General features: G+C 44.7%; 1 protein-coding gene across 1 annotated transcript in view; it reads right to left on the reverse strand.

Moving 5' to 3' along the window:
* Positions 1-235: 235 nt before the first annotated feature.
* LOC106741124 (homeobox protein invected-like) overlaps positions 236-18,659 on the reverse strand; it is a 75,256-nt gene continuing 56,832 nt past the window's right edge. The window contains exon 3 of the mRNA XM_014612797.1: positions 236-2,220. Coding sequence (XP_014468283.1) covers positions 1,850-2,220 — 371 coding nt within the window. The 3' untranslated portion in view covers positions 236-1,849. The remainder of the gene's footprint in view (positions 2,221-18,659) is intronic.

Consider the following 18,659-nt stretch of genomic DNA (forward strand, 5'->3'; position numbering starts at 1 on the left):
CGATCGTGTCGCGTCTCGTGGATGACATGTCGCCGCGCGCAATTCATTAATCAGGTTTCCGATTCCGCGCGTATCGCCAGTGGGCGCCGATCGAAGATTATATTTTACCTGTGCGCGAACGTGTGACGGGGGGAGAGGTAGGTGCTAATAAAATAAATGCTCGATGGCTCGATATATATAATGGGAATATTTAATTCGAATTTAAATAATCTTACAAGAGTTTATCATCGGTCGTCGCGCTGATCGTTTTCGCACGCAGGTGCGCGTGCTCGCTACGCTTCTCGTATATCGTAGGTAAATAAATAACTAAGTTATATTTTTTAAACAGTCTATCGAGACGATGCCGCCGCTAAATGGTAAATTATGTACAACGTTGCTCCGCGCGGATTACATATACAATACACCTATACATAGCTTCATCTCTATCTGCTTCTCTCACCCCTTTTCTATATATATATAATGTTCTATTGCACGTCGCAATCACTCCGGTCTCTTCTCTCCTTCGTGTTACATAATATCTTACATTTTTACAATAAATTAACGAAAAAGCTAAGTTCTCCTCCCTTTCCGCCTTTATTAACTTACCCAATCTCGATTTTCAATTTCGTCACGAGAGAGAAAGAGGCGACCTTGCCTCGTTGCGTTTTCGCGCAATCTTGTTGGGGAAATTGCAAAAAATGGCACTTGTTAATCTCCCTCGTGATTATGTTAACCTCTGTATGCCTCCGTAGGCGTTGAGTTGAACATGTTTCATTTTTTTAAGTCGAACCGGATGAAATTGTGGCATTTTGGTTAGAAAGAATTTATTTCTCTTTACGATACATATTGTTGTATTATTAGTAACTTCCTTTCTTTTGGACAATATTGTCGGACAGTACTGTATTTGATATTTAATATTGCCGAGAATTTCGTTATTTTACGGGATCGTTGATTTTTATTCGTATAAAATCTGATTTAACAATATCTAATGTGTGTCGTGCTTCAGGAACATGCGCGGCAATTCTTACTTCTTTTTTCACTCTTCTCCTTTCTAAGCGATGGCAAGGAACGGCGACCGTAGCTTATTCGCGTAGCCATCTCGGTAACTGACTTTCTTCTCGCGATTATTACGTCGAACGAGGGCGAGTGATTTCCGCCGAACGTCGTCTTATCGGAAGCTCTAATTACAAAACAAGGGTTTCTCCGGTTGATCCGTTTTGCCGTCCGAACACGTCTAACGAGTTGTACTACAATCATACGTCTAGCGAAATAAATACTCCAGTCTTTCATTGTAAGGAAGGGAAATGACAGATCTTGCGCGGACTTTGGCCCCCGCCCTGCAAATTTCTTTCCTCTCTTTTTTTTTTTCCTTTTCTCTCTTATTCGACTCCTGGCTAAAATATGACTTCTCGAAGTAAAACACATCGTATCTTCATTTCGTCTCCTCTTAAATAACACCGAGGTTTACGCCGCTTTGGTTGGTTATGACTTATTCTGAAAAATCGATGAGTCAGTGAAACGAGAAAGAGAAATTTTCCAATAAGTGGTGTTCAGCTTTTTAAGAAAGAAATTGTCCGCGTCCAAAAAAAGATCACTTCGCGCGTGTGGAGTTGAAATAAATATTCCACCTTTTTCTCACCGAAATATACAAAAGTGTACTTTCGTGTTGTGAATCACTCGACGCTTCTAGATTTTTTCGATCTTCACTTTTTTTTTCAGGAAATTATCCGCCGCAGGAAAAATCGAAACCTCAGACGAATAGTAGCTCGATCTCCGCGTATAACGTCTTTCGGGACAGAGATGCGAAATTCAGGGCTCGCGAAGTGACCGAGCTAAGTTTCGTGCTCGCAGGTACGCACGCTTATAATCGTCATTTCGCTTGAAGCTCCGCGGCCTGCTCTTCTTCCTCCTTAGTAAGCGGCACTGTTGAGTGATTGTAGAGCCCCTGCGCCATCAGCTGAAGCGCCAGCGGATTTTTCTGACCGCTGGCCTTCTTGATTTTCGCCCTCTTGTTCTGGAACCAGATCTTGATCTGCGCCTCGTTCAGGCCGAGATCCCTCGAGAGCTGCTGCCGCCGTCGCTCCGTCAGGTATCGGTTTTCCGCGAACTCCCTCTTGAGTCTCGCAAGTTGTTCACCGCTGAACGCCGTTCGAGGACGTTTCTCCTCGGGGGTACCGCCGCCGCGTCCGTCGCCCGTTCTTTTCACTCTTCTCGTGCGTGGACCTGGAACACGGGACGGTCCTACCGTTAACTCATATCTGTCAATAGACTTGCCGAGGGACGTCCAAACGCATCCGCGACGCGACGTTATAGATATCGCGCTGAAATAAAATAAAATTAAAGGTCCTTGCTCGATCGTGCAACTCCGCGAAAATGGACTTTTTAATTTCTGTTCTCTCTGAAAAAATTAAATAAATAATTTAAAGATATCTAATTGAGAATTCGGCAAAAAAGTCAAGAATCGCATATACGTTCATTGAGATCAGACTGTAGATCTTATTAAGATGTTTCCTACTCTTTCGCAAAGCCGACGTTTCGCACGTTTCCGACGTGACCTTTCCGGCAAAAATTATCGGCTAAAAATCGCGCGAGCGGAGAGTCACTCTTTCGCACAATACTTCGCGCAAGACCGCGGCGTGTCCCTTCGACCAGGCATTGATTCAGCGAGTTTACACGCCGATAAATCTGAGAAATTAACGAACCGCCGGCCCGGCGAGTTTTACGGCAACTTTTATTGTCTGCGTTGTCTCGAGTATACGTTCTTTCTCTCTTTCTCTCTCTTTACGCGTAGGTATTCGTCTATTTCGCCGGCTCTAAGTCTGGTTATACGCGAGTGTCTTCTTCTATAACAAGCCGCGTTACTTGGGAGGAGCCGAGGTCGAAGAGTTCGTTGATGGTATAAACGTCCGACTGGGAAGGATCATCCAGCCGCAGAAGTAAATCCTTCCGTCTCGATTCTATCCGCTTTATCGCGCGGCGGACGCGTTCGCTCGCCCGTTCGCGGAGTACCGTCGCGACGCGCGCCGGACGGAGTTGTGTACAGCAACGCAACCGCTTTACCGTAAATCAAACGCATTATTATCGCCACCGCGTTGCGTATCTCACGCGCGTTTCAATCGCCGCGGCGTGCTCGTTCGCGGATACGTTTCCGCGCTTCGCCGGTATATCGTCACTCGTCGACGTTAATCGACTCGCTCGCAGAATCCCGATGACAAATCACCGGAATTAATTGAAGATTGAAACGTATAATCGTCGGCGGACATCTGCGCATAGAATACGTATCGCGGTAAACTGAAGGTAGTTGTAGCACAAAACGATTTTTTTAAGAATTCGTGAAATTTGCACCAAATATAGATTTAAATGACCTAATTATTGTCGTAATTAGAAAACGATTGACTATTAGGAAGATGAGATATTCACAATTAAAGATGACACTTTTTACGTATTCCTTGACGTTAATGTTCTATTTTTAACTTCTATTTTTCATTCTCGCAGATCGGCTTTCCGCGCGCGTTTTATCTCACGTGCGGAAGATAAAAGAAAACGCGTCGCAAGTAAGGGTCGCCCGCAAAACGCTGTTGTTTCTAGACGCGGCTCACTTTTCCCTGTGCGATCGCTCTCCTCTCTTTATCTCGCTCTTTCTCGTGTGATATTCTCGCACGATAATAATTCACGAGGTAAATACCGTGCGCCGCCCCGCACCGTTTATATACGCAGCGCCGGCGAGACTATAATTGCGTATAAATCAAATCATAACGATCAACAGCAGCGTTATCGGCCGAACCGATCTGCTGAATATTCTGTGGAAATTTCGAGACCGTCTCGCGATCATCGCGCGGCTTGCGCCATATACGCGTCGTCCGGTCTTCTCCGTGCCAGAAATCACGTGCCGCCTCGCGCGGAAAAAGCGCATAAATTGGCGGCTTTTTGCACGCGCGCGCGGCGCGTTGACTCACGGATGATACTCTCGGCTTTACGTGAGATAACTTTGTGACGATCGATTGTGCCATGTGGATTTTCGTGAAATTAAAGTATTTGTAGCATAAAATAAGTTTTTTTTTTTAAGAATTTGTTGAAATTTGCACTGCGTATAAATTTAAATATAATTTAATTATTAGCGTACATTATCGGAAGTTGAGATATTCGTAAATAAAGATGCCACTTTTTATACATATTCCTTGAAGTTAAAATGTCCTACTTTTAACTTTTATTTCTAATTTCTACTAAAACACATTTAGGGTTTTTATGAAAAATTATCGGGATGTTAAAGGTTAAGTATACAGAAATTTCAAAATTATTAATTACTTTGTTTTGAAAATACAGTGGTGTAATTTAAACATTTACATACCTTTTTTCATTATCTGTGTATTTCTATTAGCTCAACTAACGCGTAAAAATAATATTGATAAGAAAAATAAAAAGTAATAATATTTTTGTATTTGTATTATTGTATATATATATGTCTAACTTATCTTCGTTTCAAATTAACATTTATTACTTAGGTAGTGATAGAAATGTATAGGAATATATGATTTTGCTTGTTGATAAATGCTATTTTATGAATAGCCTCCTTGATGTGCCACTGAAAATACGATATTCTACGATACAACTACCTTAACGAAATTAAATGTGGAAAATAGATGAATAAATCCAGTAAATAAACATAAGGCAATCTCGAGAATAGTTTCACGCGGCGAATTCGAGTTTCAGGAAAATCGTTTCGCTGTCGTAAAGAACGTTGCAAACGGTAAAACTACCTGATCGTGGTCCGTTTGTCTGTGAACTAGGCTTCAACGGTCGGCCGAAAGAGAGAAAGAGAGAGAGAGATCGGAAATTACAGGCTTGTCGAGTGTAGATTGCATCGCAAATGATAATTATCGAACGTTACCGCGCGGTAGAGTAAATTACTGTCGACAACGAGGGTCGTCCAGTACGTATGAATTTCACGGTGAAAACCGTTTTACAACGCGTGATCATTCGAAGCTGAGGATCCTACGGATACGTTACGCATACGAGCTTTAAATAATATTATTGGAAAAGCAGTTTGTTCCGCGATCAAGCATCGACGCTCGTCGAGGCTCGAGTTGTTAGTTTCCCGTTTCCGATTGGCCGCCGCGATGCGATCGATTTCTACACGCCGCCTGTAGCCATGAAAATCCCCGAAGAAATTCATCTTCGTCGAAGTCATTGGCGTCTGTAAAGTGTCTTCGCCGAGACTGCGAGTGCTTACGACACGCTATTTTTACGTTGCGCTGAGAACGTGTCGAATGCTGCTTAAAAGCGAAACATTAAGTAGGATATAAATAGCGGCTAGAATTATATTTGTATTTGTCTAATAGTTATTTCCTGAGATTTTATCTCATAATTAGAGAGATCGGAAAGTCGAAACAAACTGCTGCAAAAAATATCTTCCTCGAATAAGAATTAAATTTTCGTAAAAGAGAGCAGAATTGTCTTCACGGTTACGAAGAATCGTGTGAAAGTAAGAAAACCAAAAATAACTTTCCCAGACATTTCCATCGAGTAAAAGTCGACAAAGTTCGCAATATATCGCGATATTGGCCAGCTCCGTTAGCGCGCGCGAGTAGCATCCTCGGCAGTTTTCCTCTCCTCGGGGAAGTGACTGAGGTAACGAACAGTCGGCAGTCTAATTACTTAAGCGAAGCGGTCTTGCAGTCAAGCGTAGGAAACGCGTAGCGAGGGAGAAAGAGAGATAGAGATAGATACAGAGCGAGGGAGAGAGAGAGAGAGAAAGCAGCTTCTCCAGACTCTCTTCTCATTCTCACCCTTCCCCTTACTTACGGTAATCCCTCTCCAAAGGTTCGAGGGTAAAACCAATAATGCTAAGATGCTCTCTCAAGTACAACCCCCAAAAGTACTTCGAATACCGGCGACCTGCGGCCTCGGCGGAGAAACACTAATTTCCCTCCTCGTCTCCTATTCCTGAGATAGACGTCAGCTTGTACTTCGGTCTGTCAGTTTAATTGCATTCTTTTTTTTCTTCGTTGCACGCGCACGACCGCGAAATGACATTTACATTGCTAATCGGCTCGCGATCGTTACACTGGAAGCGCATCGAGAGCGACTCGGGCGAGAACGCGAACGTAACGTTGATTATTCATTTACATATGAATGCTCTCGTTGTACGGTGTAAACACGCGACTTTAGACCTCCGCGTATTGAGACTGGCAAAAAAGCGTGTCGTTAAAATTATCGACCGATGTCATTCTAACGTACAAAGTTGTAAAGTGACTTTCGTATGTGTACGTATCTATCTATCTTTTTTTATCGGCGATCGACTGCGGAAATATTGATTTTCTCGCACGAGATAAATATGTTTAGCTACCGGTCTTGGAAGTTCCTCCCCTTTCGGTGGCTTTCGTGCAATAAATCGGCGGCGCCGCCGCCGATCTCGCGATCGCCCTTTTCGAGTCTGCTGCTGTTCGGCTCGCTCGTCACGTTGCTTTTAATTACGCCCGCATCGACACAGAAACGAGAAGGCGGCGCGATGGGGAGAATAAGAAGAGGCGGTTAATGCGTAGAATTCGTTAAAAATGATCTGTAAATTAGCGGAATTCCGCGCCGAGCAAATGGCCGACGATCGTGCTCGGAAAGCGAATTGCGTCGGATCCATTTACACGCGTAATATCTGTCCGGTTCGAAAAAATGTTATCTTGGCCGACATGCACTTTACGTAACGCGTGATACAAGTGTAATAAACAAGTGTAATAAAGTGTAATAAAACGGTTTCATGAGTCTTTCACATCTGGTTATCCTTCGGGAAAGAAACTCGCAGGGATTGATTATATATTCGGGTGAAAAAGTGGGAAACTAAAGCTTTATAGGATTCCTAAGTATTCGGGTATCTGTTTATCTGGATATCTGAAATCGGTTTCGATCCGACTATTTAAGTCTGCACTGAGAAAAATATCCGATCATATATATCTGATTGGATAATCTAATTAAAATGTAACAAACGGATATATCCAATCAAGTAGAATATATCCGATAATGTCGTGCCTTTATCCGATGAAAATTACAACGGATATACAAAGGGCGATTAATTTATCGATTAGGTTTCATTGGTAACTACATCAGTAACTTCATCGGGTAAAGATATCCATTATTTGATCGAACAATAAAAATAACAATCGGATACATCATTTAGTTGGTTTATTCGATGGAAAATTTTCTCAGTATAAGTTAAAAGGGTTAACATCTTTTCACGTAAGATTGTTAAATATTCGAGAGGGATCCAAGTTACTGCAATCGTGTCTGTTTGGTCGACTTCATTACGAATTAGATCCAGATTCGACTCCGACTTTGGATTTGAATTTGACTCCGGTTTCGATTCTAGATTTGAAGCGTTTTTATTATTTATCAGTTATCTGAATAATCGGGCATCCGGATAATATCAGATCCGAACGATTATTGGACTTACTTATTATTGCAAAGACGATCGACCGAATTGAAAAGTGCGAAACAATACCTCGGATGTTACTTCGTCAGCAATTCCTCGGAGCTAGTAGTATGAATTAACGTCAAATCGCGTACCTCCTAGCTTTCAAGTCTCAAATCTCGCGCACCCTTTCTTCCTACATCGTTTCACGTCTCGCTCGTTATTTGCAAAGGCGATAATTACACCGTTCCCGAACGAAGCTGTCTGTGGACCGCGTCTATAGCTGCGGCAACGGTCGACAACCGCCGCGGTCGACGAGACCATAGACGGCTATGGCAGGCTCTTCTTGGTGTCGGTTAATCGCGCCTTCGATTCTCGTCCGATAGATAGGCCGGATAGACGCGGCCACGTGTGCAATTAAGTGGCCGTAGGCGAAGTAAGTCGTACGACGTTACGAATTGCCTTCGCAGCCTTTCCGTGCGTATTATTATAACGAGAACCCGCCGCCATCGCCGCCACCTCCTCTCTCCGTTGGAGCGCCAACTCGACTTGCTCGTCACGTCCCTTTTAATTGCGCGCGCGGTCGGCATCGACAGATACGAAACGCACCGCCGGCAGGGGAACGGCAACGAGGACACCGCAGGGTAGTATCGGGAGCGTGTATTAAAATTGCTCGCGCGATCGTGAGATGCGCGATGCGAGTGACGCGCACGCGACTCGGTGGCGGCACAAAGTCGTCATCGTCAAGGTGGAAACCCGCGAGAGCAAGAGCTCGTTCGCGCGATATTTGATTTGTATTCATGACCAAAGGTAAGCCTTGTTGTCTCTGATGTCATCTGATAATTATAGGAGCGTAACTAGCGATGGCCATTTAATGATTAGCTTTCGTCGCGCGAGGAACGTAATAATAGGCGATAATTATTACATTTAATTAAAGCGCGATTTATTACGAGCGACGACTTTTTCTCGCGGTTTTTGCGATCGCTTCCACTTCCTCGTACTCGGTTCATTATCATCGGCAATCTTAACTGGTCACGGCGAAAATATCCGACGGACAGTCAGATGCATTCGACATATCCAGCACATATCGCTCTTGTAAATTCATCATCTTTGATTATTTTTGCCGGGTGCTTCGCGTCGTGACACGGTATCGTTTGATATGAAGTCGCGTTGTGATGCCACGGAGAAAAAGGTCCGTCTTGTTCCTATATGAGACTCGTTATATATATTATCGGCTTATCCGGACGTTAAATCAGCGTCGTGATATTTATCGCCAATAATTATCATCCTCGTTAGCAGGCAGTGAGTTAATAGAATGATATGGAGGAAGAAGAGAGGACGCGTCGTTAAGTCGTTAAGGCCATTGCTTCGTTGTCGTTGGCGGAGAGACGCGCTTCGGTCAATTTCCAGCGATTAGCCGCGCAAACTCGATGACAGCCCTGACCATGCAAATAAAAGCGCAATGCAAGCTGCCGGCTCCGACCCGAGTCAGGTACTGAAATCTCGACGAGAGAGATTGTCTTGAATTTTCGTTATTTTGTATCTCGACGCAGTATTTTCATGAAATACGCTTTCAAGCACTTCGTTCACTTCGGCCGGGCAATTTACCGGACGCGACGAATGACGGCTATTTTCGCGACGCGTTGAACGAATGACGCGAACGCGAACGGTATAATCGGTATAATGAGAGAAGTATTCTCTAAAGTGTAATCAATGTATTATCACCGAGAACCAGTAATAGTCATTAGTGATTACAGTTATAAGTATAGCATTACAAATCAGTAAATTTTCGCTGCAAAAATCTGTTAATAGCAGCATTTCCGTTTTCATCGGTAAAATTGAACTGCAGAGACAGTGAAAAAAGATATTTATTACTTCTTTTTTATTATCTGAATCTCTCACTCTTAAAGTATTATCAATGGATTTTGCCTGAAATATTCTCAAATCGAAATAAAAAATGATCTCTCTCTCTCTATATTGATTTCAGGAGGCTCCTATGGGAGAATTCCCAACACTGTTTTCCGTTCAATGCTTATCGCATATGCTCAGAGTGTTGGTCTCGATCGAGCGGCGCGTTCTCGACGGATCGCGCGGAACGATCAAACGACGATCGCGGATGGCCGGACGGATAACCGTGCAAATAGTTGCGAGATCGTACAGGACTTGTCCTTTCCGTGAATCTGATCGTCCCCCGTCCTTGTGCGCGCGCGAGTGGCCGTGTGCATCGGGATGCGGGAACGAGCGAGCCCGCGAGCGGAGTCGCTTGAGTTATGACTGCGACCATTACTCGGGACAAACGAGGCTAAGCGTGTCGACACGGAGCCGAGCCGTGCCGAGCCGAGCAGAGCAAAGAGCCAGCCAGGCAGGTCTCCTCTCGATTCTCCCGAGTCATTCTCGACTCTCGAGAATTACGAGTGTGCTCTCGCGGTGTCTCTTTCTCGTGCCCGAGCCTTCCTTCCTTCACCGTGCCCGCGGCTGCCGATTGACAGTTTTAAGGCCCGACGTTGACTCCGCCGTCGGCTCTCTCGTTATCCAGGACGCGAATTCCGCATAGGCGCGCTTCACGTGTTTTCCTACGTAGGTATAGGTAGGTAGATAGATACGTATGTACGTACGTTCGCCGTGAGCAGATATTGCGAGCGGAATAACGAACACCGTGTAACCCACATTCGCGAATTATTTATGTCGCGTGGTTTTTTTGCGTCTTGTGTGGAACCGTTCACGGTTGCAGCGCACGGCTGTCACGATGTCGCGATGGTATTTTTGTATAAAAAGAGCGCGGACGACCGGAGTACGAGATGAAGCTCTGACGCAGCAAAGGAGGATTATGACGGCACGTCGACGAGAACGTCGATTCTCTTTTCCGTGTTGAAGACTTATCGTGTTGTATGAAATTACGTGTACACGGATGTGCGGAAGAAAAACACAATGTAAAAAAAAAACTTGTCGGAAAAACGAATCCTGGAGAGTTGAACCGATGAAAAAATAGCGACTACCCCAAGCGATTCGTAAGAAAAAAATGTATGATGTGGTAATAATTGTAATTCTTGCTTGATGTATCCTCGGAGTCGTAAGCGTGTTATCCAATTTACGTTAATTTTCTTTTACGCGACATTTTTCCGTGCGGACTGAAAAAGGATAGAAATTGAAACATCATCTTACATCTTCCCAACGAGTGGATCGGGCCGTAAAACCACGTATGCGTATACGCATCATTGAGATGTATCGATTTAATGCGTGTACATGCCAGCAATCGAGCACGGAACAGGCTTACACAATAAGCGTAATATAATGACTCCGTTCGGAAAAAAGCTCACGTTCCCCGATGCCATTTCGTCATTAGTGTCTCGCCTAGCTCGAGTACGACTCGGTAATCGCCATGGGTCGTTACTTACTTCGTCCTGAGAACAAAAAAGAAAAAACACACCGATTAAAACTCGTGTCCTGCCGAACAGCTCAATCATTAGATACATTTTACATGTGTTCATTCAAATTTCTGCGCAATGTAACGTCCATTATTATTTATACACATTCTACACCATCGCAGACATTGTCGAGACGAAGATATGTCGCATATCGTAAAAACAAAAAAAGTTTTAAAACAAATTTCGGACAATGCGACCGTCGTGCAGATTTAACTTCATCTCGTTAAATTAGCATCACTGTACTCATAATATATATATTTTAATTTCTTCAAGATTACAAATTAATTTTTTTGTAATATTGTGAATATTTGCGTGTTGCGTGCAGTTCTTGGTCGTGGTTGGCTAACATCTGTCATGAGGTTTTCGTTAAGGTGTTTCCGAGTTAATCTATAGAATCGCGTACGAAAAGTAACCGTTGGATCGGTAGCCATACCCATAACCATAAATAATGACCACTGATTGGTCACTCGTTGATCGTTACTCGAGTGTACGTGACTGCGTTTACGTTTCCACGGGTCGTTAACTCGTTTCCATTAAGGCGCGGCCTTGCTTGTCTTTTTCTCTCTTTCTCTCTCTTTTCCCTTATTTCCAGTTTCTTTTCGTTTCTCTTCCTTCCCGCAATACTTTAGCATCTGTTACTTATCTGTCAATTTTTTAGACGCGCGGCATAATGCACGTCAAAGCGATTCTATTAAGAATCGTTTCGAACACGAACGACGTCTTTTGGACGGTTTTATATAAACCATTAAGCGAACGCGGGTCAGCCTCGTTAGAGCACAATAAATGTATTTTACGATAGGTTTAACATCGCGACTTAGTCGTGACGACTTTCGAGACGTCGATTTTGAGAGATTTACTTGAGATAGAAAATAAAATTCAAGAGCTGCCGTAAAAAAAAGCTGCGTGTGTAAGCATATTTTTCGGGCGCTCATAATTCGGCGCGACGTCGAACGCGCTTTCTTTTCACGCGGACAGTGATTTCGCGCTGATCCTCTCTCGCGAAGAACTGCGACCTGCCTGCGATAATAAGCGTCAAAAATTAAGACATTCGCGAGTAATACGTAGCTCGAGGAGACGATTAATGACTTCATTGCGTCGTCCTACGCCCTCGATGCGGAGGTACCGGTTCCGCCGACGAGCCCGCCTCTTTCTTATCCTCCTCGTCGCTTATATTTGCTTTCGATCTCCGTTCCTCTCTCCTTCTCTCTCCGACCACCGTCGTCTATTCTCTCTTCGCGAGATCGGCTACATACGCGTATCGGATTAACAGCAAATCTCTCAAGCGGTCTTTGATACACGTGCGTTGCCACTGCCACTGTCTGTCATTTTTCTAATCAGTTGGATTATCACTTCGGAAGAAGAGCAAAATATAGATTTTCCCATCGTGTTTAAGTCACGAATAATGCCATGAGAGCGACTCATAGACATTGTCCTGCAAATATTACAATCCCGGCCGCGCCGAGAAGCACGTGCTGCCCTCCGAACTTCGGGTCGCGAACAACCGAAAGGTTTAGAAAGCACATCGAATCCGTACTAGATCTGAGCGGCGGAGCAGGAACTGTAATCTCTCAACGTCTCTTGCCATTTAGTTTTCACGTAACCCCGAGATGTTATCTCAGATAGGAAAGTCACTTCGCGGGGATCATTGCGCTCCATTGCGCAGTCACGATCGCTATACATAGATTGCCGCGCGATATCGTGTCTCATATACGTTGTAGGCGTGACCGATGCTATGAGATCTTTATCGGCTCGTCATTATTATTATGTTATGTTACGTATCGCGATTACATCGATCCCCCCCCCCCCCCCCCNCCCCCCCCCCTCATCGGCGGTGATATGCATCGGGCTGTGCGAGTTATCGCGCAGATAAGTGCGCGCTTTGTAAGAATCTCCGCGAATTACCGGCGAGGTAATTCAAACGCGCGCGACACGCGCCGCTTTCGTTCGTACATTGTTTCCCGCCATGTCGTGGAAGAATGCCCGCGCTTGTTATTAATTATCATGTTGCGCGAGTCGCGGGTTATCGCGCGCGCCATCGATCGTCACGACGATCGTGTATCGTTTCGCGTTTACGTATCTCGTGCTTCGGAAATAAGAGAAGAAAACAGAAAGCTACTTTAGTTTGTTCGCTCGGCCAGAAATTGGCAAAGTGGGGTCTCTCTCTCTCTCTCTCTCTCCAAAAAAAAGGAAGGGTTATGTTAATAATAATAATAATAATGTCACGCACCAAACTCCAAATATCTTTGATTTATTATCACGATCGTATATCGAGCCAAGTGCACGCGTGACGTATATATTTACGCGACGACACGAGTTCAATGTAGACAAAATTTCTCGTTCGACTATAACGGTTAATCTGATGAAATTCTGGATATGTTTAGTCGATTTCTTGGGTTTATATTATTAACAAAACTATTTTTACTTTTACTCTACGTTATCTAGAAGCTAAGTTATTTTAATTCAAGGTCTGAAATCGTGAACTTTTTTGTAAGAAACGTCTCCTCATCATGTGTGAAGGACATCTTTAAGACGTTTTAATTTGTATGTCCTAAAGACGTTCTAATTTTTTTTATTTTTGGACGTCTTTAGGAGGTTCTATCTTGTGAGAGAAGGAAAGATCGCGTAGATTCTTATTAAACGCGACATGCGAGGGTATTTATCTCGACACGCATGAATTGCTCGCTCGAGAGAGCACTATGTGATTATCGATTTGCCGGTCATCAAGTTAATCGGGAAAATTATTAACTTGATTTCATCACAGCCACAAAAGAAGGTCGTCGCTCTTTGCGCCGGCGGGTCACGTCGATCTGTACTCGACGAAGGTATTTCCGAACTGCAACGTGACGACGATCAATTTAATTAGAAGCGAAATTCACGGCGCTTCTCGTTGATTCACGATCGACGGAACGCGAATCGGGTTGCAGGTCGGTTGCGCTCGCGAATTAGATATGATTAATCAAGGAATTCGAAGCATCGGGTGTGTGTGAGAGCGAGCGCGTATTTTGAATGACCATTATCGATTGTGGCAATTACGGCTTCCCGTAAACGTTATTCATAATCGCTTGCCTCTCGCTGCTATTTGAGTACCGTCTTTCCCACGATAGAATAAACGTTTTCGAGCGCGGTGTTTCGCGCGCAAATCGCTCGTACGCCCGCTTGCGAGCACGGGCATGTGTATATACGTGTATATATGTATGTGTGTGCATGCATAAGCAGCGCGCGCGTAGAATCGCGCGTACCGCACTTTAACTAACGAGTGGTTACAGCTCCCGCTGTCAAGTCCTAAGACACACATCTAGTAATCGGATGCAGCGCTAACGCGCGATCACCGACGATCACGTAAGACCCAGCGGCTCTTATCTGGAACCGGCGAGATACTGAATGCGTTTTCGTGTATGTAACGTGAAATATTTTCGGCATTGCGAGTTTCAACAACGTAACACGTCATTCATTTTACGTCTTAATAACTTACTTAGAGCTACTCGATTTTCCTTTAATTTTTTCATGTGAAGTTTGGAGAAGTCTTCGAGCAAAAATTTAAAAAATTTTATTTTCGAATTAATTTAATCCCTGTAAAAAAACAAGAGGATGCGAGAGGCAGTCAAATTATGCAAAATGTGAATATTAGTATGGACAGGCAGGAAGACAGAAAGGATTGCCCGTGCGCGAGCATTCACACAAATTAAAATTCCTACCGAGGGTACCGGTGGTGCGCGCAATCTTTTTCTTGTTTATTTATGTTAATAGTGATGTTAATATTGACATATTTGCACAATTTTATTGTTTTTCTGCATATCTTTGTTTTTTTACTGAGGTTAGACTTAAAACAATTTTTTTTTATTTTCATTCAAATGAAAGATTTATTAGTTTGTTACAATATAAAAATATTTTTATTTTGCTTTATTATAAGGTTGATTAAATTGTAAGTTATCTATTCACAGAGAGATAACATTTTTTTAAGATAGAATATGATGAAGAGAAGTCGAAAATGCAATACGTTTCGCGCGCACGTTAACACGCGATGCGCGTTTTCACGTATTTCCTACCGTGTTATTTATCCGCGTGTGCAGTTTGTTCTACCTTATTTTCAAATATACGACATTATCCCGTCTCGTTGAGCGTGTTAGAGTGAGCACGTGTAAGGAGCGCTATGATTACTCGCGCTACCATGAATTATATTCCCTCCTGGCGATTTAGTCGGATGTACATTTGACATTTAACACTGGGGATTCACTTCGAAGTGGATAATGTTAGTTTCGTCGAATCATTCTCGGAAGCTAATCCAAATTGAAAGATATCAAGATATCAAGAATACCTGTCAATTACTTAGAATTGTCGCACATAACGTTGGTAACTATTTTACTTTTTTCAGATTGCATAGTCTCGCGGTTTCTTAAACGTAACTGGAATCATTGTGATCGTTTCTTTCTTGAGAGTAAACCATGATCGACTACCGCGTTATGACTCGCATTCGGAGCGTCTGTAAATGCTTTCTCAACGGATACTTTAATAGACACCTTTAACCGCTCCTCTCCGTCGAAACTGCTTCCTGGTTCGTGGATTTAGCAGTTTGATTAGATCTTACGGGCATGTTTCACTTTCCCTCATGATCGGAGTTATGTTTATCTGATTCCCGCTCGCGTCAATACAACGGGAATGCGGCGCAATTAGTATCTCATTAGACAGCGCGACTGTTCTAATTCCTCAGTTTCGCATTAGAAACGTCACTCAGACGGTGGAACGTAACGTGACGTTCCCTCGTGGCTCTCTTCGGCTTCTCTCTCTCTCTCTCGTTTTGCTCAGCTCTCACCCTTCTGCGCTCTATTACGTTCCTTCGGCTTCTCTAAGCATGTGGCGAGGAACTTGGTACGCACCAAAGTAAACTACCACCACTCTCCGTCTCTCTTATATGGTGATTGACGCGAGCCGAGTCGACGTCGGCTGGGAATGGCTGTGTGTTTACCGTTCCTAAACGCGTGTTATTTAACGGACTCTATTAAATTCTTCCAACGGAGGAAGCGGAAAGTTCGCCAGCACGGTGCTGTCGAGTCTGCTAAAATTTAATTATCGTCATTAGAATCAAAGCGAGAAATTGAAATTTCTTACAAGCGGGCATTTTTCTTCAACTACGCGTCGATTCGTTGGCGATTAATTTTACTGATTTCTATTTTACTTTGCTATTTATGATCAAAGAATCGTACAATTGGCGAAGTGACTGCCCCCTTCCCACCCGAGAGTTAGCGATATTATTACGAGGACGATTACCATGGGAGGGCAACCGCGAGAATAGACACGGCTCTTTATCACTGTCTACTCCTCATTCCTTCGACTCTCTTCTTCGTGAGCCACGTGCCGAGGAAGTCGGCGCTCGCCGTACGTAAACCGTCGCATTCGCCGGGAAACGTAACCCGAGCTGCGAATGAGACGGGGTTGCGATTCGCGCTCGACATTGTGAGCGTCGGTTTGATATGAGATATGACTAGATAGACACGCGAGAGAACGTGACGGAGGACGAGTGCGATGGGATGCGACGGCGAATACGGGGGAGTCGGTCGACCAAGCAGAATAAGAAGGATCCAAAAACCGGAATGAAACGAGGCGACGAAAGTTTGGCGAGCGGAAACAAACGCGGCGGCACGTCCATCCGTCCGGTTAAATATAGGAGGAAGAGAGAGAGAGAGATGGAGAGAGGAAAAAGGAGGAGAGAGAAAGAGAGAGCGAGAGACACATTGGAATAATAAATGATGGCCGTGTGTTTAGCGCGCGGTTAAACGAGCATGTAAGTAGACGCGAAATATGTGTGTGTGTGCCTCCGTTATTTCGCGGGGGCCGCTTGAACTACTTTGAAAGAGTCGCGGCGAGGATGGGGCAACGCGTGAAGGCAGCTACCGCGGACGCGTAAGCGCGCTCGGAGATAATTACGGAAGAAAGGCGATTTGTAATAATTAGCATATATATGAAAGAGCAGACGATGCTGCATACAAGATATGCTGCGTATTTACATATTTATGTACGTATTTGTAAACGTTGCTGCGCCGACGGGACCTCCGGTAGCAGTTTCCTTTTCATCGGACGTCAACGGTCAACCACCGTGGGCACAAGGTGGTCGAGAACGCTCGGAAGAAGGCGCATTTTCGGCGCGGCTTGGAGACTATCCCGCGAATTCGAAACTCGTTATCGAAGCTACGTAGCTTAGTAACAGGATTCAAAAAATGTTTTAAAAGAGAAGAGTTTTGATTCACTCGTATTTGGTTTACTTCTGTTACAAAAAGTTTAGAAGAATTTGAAAGTATCACAAATATGAGCAGCAAACCGTGCAAATAGAATGTTCAGACCTTGAACAAAAGTTACAGGCTAAATAAAATTAAATGAGGTTCATGTAGGCTTTAGAATGTCAAAGTAAATGTTAAATGAAATTTTCAGGTCGAAAGTAGGATCGAAATTTCGACTCGGAATAAAATGCGGACGTTACTTGCGCCCTTTCGCATGCAATCGTTCATATGTCGTAACGGTTTCGAGATGAATAACGAAATTATAGGGTACGGGAAAGTATTCGTTTGACAGGTTTGGCAACACGTGGCAAACGTGCGCGACACGTTTCAATCAAAGAGCAAATATCATTGGATCGAGCCGCGAAAGACGACAAATCGCTTTTGATTTTCGGCACCCGTAATCAAAAGGTCACACATCCGACCCGTAGATCTCTTCTCGCGCCCGCGTAAACTCGACGATTCGCGAACGATTCGCGCTCGCCTTATACGTGCATCAGCGACGACACGCGTGTGTGTGGGCGTATGCTCGAACGGTAATTTACGTACCTGCGTGCGTATTGCGCGCACGACGCAGGCTCGCGACGCGATTCGCGCGCGATGTACGTGCACACGAGAATACGTGTGCGTGCGTGAATGTGCGTGTGCGGAAGAGCGAGTGGAAACGGACGATGCGAGGGAGCATGAGGGAGAACAGGGAGAGAGGGAGGGACGAGAGGAAGGGGTTACGAAGAAGAGGAGGAGGAGTACAGGGACAGAGGAACGAAGGGACAAGGAAAGGACTGACGAAACGACGGGAGCGGGAGAGAAGGAGATAACCGCGGGGTCGGACCGGGTGGTTGAAATTAATGTTGCCCGCTTAATTGGAGCCACCGAAGAGTGTGCGTGTGGCCCGAGTGGTTCTCAACCCGCGCGCTGCGTCGCGAGAACGCGTTCTTCTTCCATTCGTCCGGGTGCGCGATTTTCGTTGTTCAATCGTGTCCTCGGGACGATATAATCGCGCGAAATTACTACGCGAAGAGGAGCATCGCTACTACGGGACGAGTTAACGATTCGTAATGATACCGTGATCGCCGTTTTGCTAAATAAATGAGTTATCTACGTTGGGCGCTCCGTTGCAGCGCGATATAAATCATCGGGGCTCGCCGTGTAAATTTTGTATACAGATTCGCACGCGTATTTCGCGCCGTAATCGCGAAAGTAATTTGGACGAAAGGGGTAGGAGGAGAAAGTTAGGAGCGGCGTTTAAAAATTTGAGTACCGACGCCGGCGAGAAAGTAGCAAGAAGATGGCTCGCGAGCAGGTTCGCAGCAGGTGCCGGTGCCGGGTGTGCCGTGCAAACATCGCGAGCGTTTTCGGCTCTCCGTCTGATGACTGCTCCCGGCGGCCCGCTCTACACGCGGATGAACTTGATCCCGCGCGAACTGCTACCTCAGAGACGCGTTTGTCCGAATTTTTTGCATTGCTGCGCGATACCGGCAATTTGCGTGGCCGCGTCGCAGTGGAAGAACCGCCGTACGTCGTTAGCAATGTTGAGAGACGGACGGACTCGCGACGGATTGTGTTTTTCGTCACCCGGCGATTTTC

The sequence above is a fragment of the Dinoponera quadriceps genome, unplaced genomic scaffold, assembly GCF_001313825.1.
Source record: "Dinoponera quadriceps isolate SergipeBrazil2010 unplaced genomic scaffold, ASM131382v1 scaffold71, whole genome shotgun sequence".
NCBI lineage: Eukaryota > Metazoa > Arthropoda > Insecta > Hymenoptera > Formicidae > Dinoponera > Dinoponera quadriceps.